At 34.2% G+C, this 6,789-nt stretch overlaps 1 protein-coding gene across 1 annotated transcript; it reads right to left on the bottom strand.

Moving 5' to 3' along the window:
* Positions 1-1,032: 1,032 nt before the first annotated feature.
* LOC126890983 (uncharacterized) lies at positions 1,033-5,868 on the bottom strand. The gene is made up of 2 exons (XM_050660164.1): positions 5,753-5,868; positions 1,033-1,372 (listed from the first exon to the last, which is right to left on the bottom strand). Exons 1-2 carry the CDS (start codon positions 5,866-5,868, stop codon positions 1,033-1,035), a joined length of 456 nt encoding a protein of 151 aa, XP_050516121.1.
* Between the last annotated feature and the right edge of the window lie 921 nt (positions 5,869-6,789).

The following is a 6,789-nucleotide window of genomic DNA, read 5'->3' on the forward strand; positions in this document are numbered from 1 at the left end:
GGATGATGGCGGATCCAGAGCGAGGGGTCACGGGGTCATGCCCCCCCCTCAAACGAAAATAAGTATCAATTCAATAATCCTAAAAAAGGAGAGCTGTCAAACAAAAAAAATTTAGGCCCATCCAAAAAATAATTGAAAACCCACTTATCCTAGGGGTGGTAAGACTAAGCAACCTTGCATCAGAGAACAGTAATCAAATCACCCTCAAGATCCATGACCCCCCCAAATAAATTGTTTTGACTTACCTCTCTTATCTCATCTATTGTGCCGAAATCAGCCAGTTTAAAGTTTTTCCGTGTATTAGGATGTTATCATCCTTTGATATCGTAATGGATCAAACGTCTTTCTTCCAGGTAGATGGAAGCTAGACATACATCATGGATGCAGTCCCAAAAGACGAATTCTGGAACATCATTGCTGGTTTTAACGTAGTTTGCCAGACTCGTCTGGGATAACTGCATCATGTGGTATATCGCAGTTTCCTGTTCCCATCCCATGATGTGATTTACAATGTGGGGGTGATACCCCACTTATTCGCAATTTCTTATTTCTTTGAATTTTTCGGATTCAGAAATTTTATCTGCTTTCAATTTTTTTTATGGCGTAGTTCTTGTTGTCAAATTTGTGTTGAGCCTTGAACACAGTAGGAGAGATTTGGGTATGATGGTCCCTTTTCGTAGTTCTTAAATAAGAAAACCATTAAACTTAAATGGGCCTTGACAGGTCAGTAGGTGGATAAATTTATGATGTTTTCTGTAATTAGAACATTTTTTGGTTGTATGAAACAAATTCTAATATATTGCTTTTATAAAAAAAATTGGAAGGGCCATCATATCTCTGTACATGGATATGATGGCCCCCTTCCAATGGATATGATGATGTATGGGACATTAAGGTTAATAATTGGTTACAAGCTTTTAATTTATCGTATATTATCACTATAATAATACCTACTTTTTGATATGTGTTTTCACCTATAATAAAGTCAAATATTTAGAATATTTTATCTAGAATATTTTATTTGAAGACAACTTAATTTTTGCAGATGTCACAAATGTAAGTTTTAGCCCTCCTATTAACACCGGCGCATTCCGTGTGCGCCCACATGTTGCATAATTGACATCTTATCCAAAAATCAGATTTTCTTGACTGTAAATATAGGCCGTTACAAAAGATACAAGCCCCATCCTCGTCATCATGTTGTAGAAATAGCTCGATATCCTTAAGTGCGTCATCAAGTTTGAGGTCCTTTCTTGCTCTTTTGGCAGCTTTCCTTTGCTCGATTTCTTTCTTTTCCCTTTGAATTTTTCTGGCCTCTTTCAAATTGGGTGTTGTGTTGATAGCTCCATGAGCAGACTTGTTGTTCCTTTTTCTCTTTTGTGATTGAGTAACCACTGGTATAGGTCATAGCTCTTCTATCAATTCCATAGTCGTACTTATTTTTTGGAGTTGCTTGGACCACTGTAGAAGTTGAGGCTAGTTCTTGTACAGGATCTTCTGCAAACTAATTTTCTTCGTTTAATGTAACGGCTGAATTTTCTGTATCATAGTTGTTATTATTCACCATTTCAGCTGCTATCTCATCTGAACTATCAGTTGTTTTTGATCTAGTAAACATAAATTCAGGGAATATGTTTGCATAAAAGGGGTGTATTCCTGTTTTTTGAAACCCACTCGTTGCATTGCCTACTGTTGCAGCTTTGGCATATGCCTGGCTAAATATTTCTCCAATTCGAAAGTGGATTACTGTACGGCCGGGATTTTGTAACATCCATGTTTTTATGGATTGGTTATAAAAGGTCGTTAGAGAGCCAAAAAAACTCACGTCAAGGGGTTGAACTCTGTGGGTACAGTGGGGCGGGAAGCAAAATAGTAGGATATGATTTTTCTTCGCTTACTCTAGCACTTCAATATTTTTGTAGCTGCTGTGGCCATCCAATAAAAGTAAGACTTACTTGGTTTCTGAAGGTTTGGCATATTCTTTGAAGTGAGAGAGCCACCTTAAAAAGGTCTTAGTTGTCGTCATGTTTGTACCCATTGGAGCTTTTGTCTGTTAGTTACTTCTTCATGTATTTCCTTGGAAAAATCATAGCCGGTGGTATGAAGTTATCAACGGCATTCATTGCACAAACCACTGCCCTCTTTCAGCACTTGTCAGAACTCCAACCTGTTGCGTCCCTTGATAGCTAGAATACGTTCCGTCCTTGATTGAACGGTTGTAAAGCCAGACTCTCCATGTTATATATCGATTCTGGGTGAAATTTATATTTTTCTAAAAGCTTCAATAACTCATTGACGTATTTTTCCACCTGAACTTTGTTGAATGCAGAGGCACGTGCAATGGATGTCGCTTCCGGGTTCTAAAACTCCGGATTTCTTTTCAAAAAATCGAATCCTTTAAGCCACTGCCATCCTGCCATCTTATTGGTTTTACTAAATGTGTGTTTAAGTTTTAACGATTCCGATAATTGGAAAGCTAATCGCCTAATGTGAGAGGAATTTAGCCCAAATAGACGATCAGACATATTCTGTATATGGTTTACGAGACTTGATTCAACCTCTGCTGGAAAAACAGTCAAGTGACCCCCTAAGTATCCTTTTTGGCTATTTTTCTTATTTTTTTTCTTCAAGTGCCGTCTCCTAATCGGAGGTTGGATATCATCATCACTATCTTTACTCTATCCACCGCTGCTCTAAAGAATTCTATAGAATTGCATCTAAACCAGTCCCTTAAATTCTTTAACCATGACACTCTTCTTCTTCCTATATTCCTTCTGCCTCTTATCTTTCCCTGTATTATCAGTCTTAGCATTTCATATCGCGGTCCCCTCATTACGTGTCCCAGATATTGTAACTTTCTTATTTTTATTGTGTTTATTATTTCGCATTCTTTACCCATTTCTCGCAATACCTCCGTGTTCGTTTTCTTTTGTGTCCATGCTATTCTAAGCATCCTTCTGTAACACCACATTTCAAATGACTGTAGCTTATTTATGTGTTCTTGCTTTAATGTCCAGCTTTCAAGTCCATATTGTAGTATCGAGAACACGTAGCATCTCTAGGCTCTTACTCTCAGTTCTAAGCTAAGGTCTTTGTTGCAGAGAACTGTTTTCATTTTTACAAACGCATTTCTTGCTATTTCTATTGTGGTCCTTATTTCTGTTGTTTGATCATTTTTCTCTGAAATCCAGGTTGCTATGTATTTGTATTTATCAATCCTTTCTATCGGTACATTTCCCAAATGTATGCTTGTTTCTATGTTTGTTTTCTTAGTTATTATCATGTATTTAGCTATTATTTTTTATTTATTTATTTTTACCTATCTTATTTTGGTCCCGACATCGTCTCTTGAGAGTACTTCTGAGAACAACGTATATTTTGGCTGCGACTTTGAATCCCTTACGGTTGGACTTAATTGCCTCAATAGCCTGTTCCATGTTATCTTCTGACCAGAGGTGCCGTTGATTTCCGGTCCCAGGCATGATCTTGAATAGAAAGAAAAAAGGTTACTGAGTATCAATCAGTTGTAAACAGTAGATAAATATTAAAATCAGTATCAGGTATGATGTTCCCCTAGGCCAACATATCCGCATATAAAGGGAGCCATCAAACCAGATTTGTACATAATAATGAAATTCGTTGAAAAATTACTAAATACTAAATTTGGCAACGCGCTTTTAATGTGTGTTTTTAGGTTATACCTAATTACTAAGTACAAAACCTATATAAATGATTAAAACAAGTTTTGAGAAAAATGACCTGTTGACTTACCGCGTTTGAATATTCAAAACAGGCAAAAGTACAAAAAAGTCAATATCTTCACAAATAATCACTGTATCTTAATAAAACTTCGAACGTTACACCAGACAAGCGTACAATGTACACAATGATTACCCAAACGACGTTGCCATATCAACAATACGAGATTTCATGAGGAGACCATCAAGTCGAGGGACCATCATACCCGAACTTCCCCTACTAAAGTACCCTTCCCCTAAAATTTCAACAGCCGAAAATATTTGAGAAAGGTACGGCTTTTCCAGCGCCCGATCGTAGTGGGGATCCAGCGTCACTAAAATGCATAAAATATTCAATTAATTTAAACTCAGCAAGCATTTTCATCTTGTAAACATGCCTTTTATAAACGTTAGCATATTTAACTTTAAAACACTTAGAGCTAAATCAAGATATCTTATGAAAAAATAAAAAAATATGAAAAAAAAAAGAATTTAAGGAACGCTTTTCTAGTTACGAGTGACTAAAATTAAAAATAATAAAAAAAATCAACTAAAAAGCAAAAAAAAATTGAAAAAATCTAACACATTCGTGAAAGAAAAGCGTGGCGTCTTCATCGAATAAGCGGTTTTTGCCCCACGCTTTTCTTTCACGAATGTGTTAAATTTTTTAAATTTCTTTGCTTTTTGGTTGATTTTTTATATTATTTTTAATTTTAGTCACTCGTAACTACAAAAAGTCGTTTTTTAAAATTTTTTTTTATTTTGTACTTTTTAGTCTTACACTTTTCAAACATTAAAATATATCGTCATGTTTATTAAAATATATGTATAAAACATATGTACAAACATGAAAAGTAGTCGGAATATGCAAAAAGTTTGAAACTTTATTGTTTGTTTATGAAGCATAACGTAAACAATTAACGTCAAATGTTAAATTATCTATAGGTTATATAATTAGCTACAATCTGTAAAAGTTTCAAGTTTCTTCATTGTAAAAAAAACAAGAGAGTTTAAGCATTTTCCGTTAACTTCGTTTTTTTTTATTTAAACGAATAATAAACATAAAAAAATTGTTGACTATTCGTGTATTGTTCCCGCGAATGCATATGTCTGCAAAATTTTCAGCCATTTGCATTGAAGAAAAGGCAGTCAAATTAACGTCTAAAGATTTGACCTAAAATATTGAACTAAAGAAAAGCATTTAATAATTACGCCAAAACGAATTCTAATGTTAATTGTAGCACGGAAAGTCTCTACCGGTGGTTTATCTAAGACTACGATAAAAACACGAATTTTTTTAATTTGAGTTTTGATTGATGTCTTGTTTCGTATCGTATTGAAATTTGATACGAATAAGCGCCGATTTTTTATAAACAAATATAATATCAGCGTTAAAAATTTGAAACTTTATTGTTTATTTATGAAGCATAACGTAAACAATTAAAGTAAAAAGTGAAATTTTGTATAGTTCATATCATTAGCTACAATCCGTAAAAGTTTCAAGTTTCTACATTGGAAAAATAAGAGAATTTAAGCATTGTCTATTAAAATCGTTTATTTTTTATTTAAACAATTAATAAACATAAAAAAAATTTTTAGCTATTCATGTGTTGTTCCCGCGAATGCATATGTATACAAATTATCATTCATTTGCAGTGAAAAAAAGGCAGTCAAATTCACGTCTAAATATTTGACGCAAACTATTGAACTAAAGAAAGGTGTTTAAAAAAACGCTTAATTTTCTGAATATTATACTGAACTTATACAATAATTATAATTAAATGATTCAAACAAAAAGTTGACTATTACAAGTTCAACTCAAGCGTAAGAATGATTAGATTTTTTCTAGTTCCCTTTTTTATAACATTCTAATTAATAAATTAAAAACTAATGGGTTCATTGCGTCGTTGCTGTGTCTTCCGTCCAAGTGGTCCAGACGGGAGTCTCATCGCGTTGGTATCCATAAAGGGTGATATTATATGGTTACATTTCTATATAGTGCGTGTTTTACTTACCTAAGTGTTATCATAAGTCTTTCTTCTGAACTAACACACTCACGCATGTTAGTATTGTGCTTTTGAATGGCAGAACCTACAATTAACACCAATTCTTTAAATGTATTTTTAGACATTTTGTAAAATGTGTGGAATTTAGAGTCATCTTCCTACAACTCTTTGGCGACAATAAATAACCTTCTGTTGTAGTTTTTGTAGATATAAGGATGCACCCAAAATTTCCAGTTTCTTTTTTTTTGCGGTGGCGAAGATAATTTAACAAAAGTAAGCCCTCTTCATCACTTGACATCTTTGCAACTACTGTAAAAGCATGGAAAACCTTAAAAACAAAACGATCACATGCCGCTTGCAAATTGAATCGTTTACGGATTTTAAGACGTAAAGGAGTCGTCGCTGCATCGCGAAACTTATACGCGTCTATGACAATACGCTTCGTGTGCAGAATGCCTAAGCCAAGCCGCACACCAAAGAAACATGAAACATGAAACGAAAAACATGTTTCATGAAAAGAAATCGCTGCTAAACAAATCTCAAAGTCCGCCTACCAATGAAACGAGTGTGATTCATGCTCATGACACATTTTTATTTTCGGAGAGTTTCATAAATGGCCGGACATATATTTGTTTAGCAGTGGTTTATTTCCATGAAACGTAATTTACGTTTCATGTTTCTTTGATGTTACATGCCAAATGATGTTACATGATGTTAAACTTACATGTTTCTTTGCAAGGTGGTTTATTTTTTGTTTCTTGGTTTTGAGACTTACCACTATTTGTCAACTGTATGCGACATTCTCTTTCCAGTTACTTTCTTGTTTTAGTCTTTTCTTTCCTTTCTTTAGTTGGTATTGGATTTTGATGTTTCGTTAAAGGTGATGCTGAAATCTCATGTTCAATAATAACAGATAACAGATTGTCTTGTTCAAATATAGATGGTGATGAATTTAAATGTTCAAATACAGATAGGGACAAATTTTCAGGCTGAACTAAAGGTAGTGTTGGATCTTGGTAATCCGGATCTTTTACTGAATCATCACT

The sequence above is a fragment of the Diabrotica virgifera genome, chromosome 9, assembly GCF_917563875.1.
Source record: "Diabrotica virgifera virgifera chromosome 9, PGI_DIABVI_V3a".
Lineage (NCBI taxonomy): Eukaryota > Metazoa > Arthropoda > Insecta > Coleoptera > Chrysomelidae > Diabrotica > Diabrotica virgifera.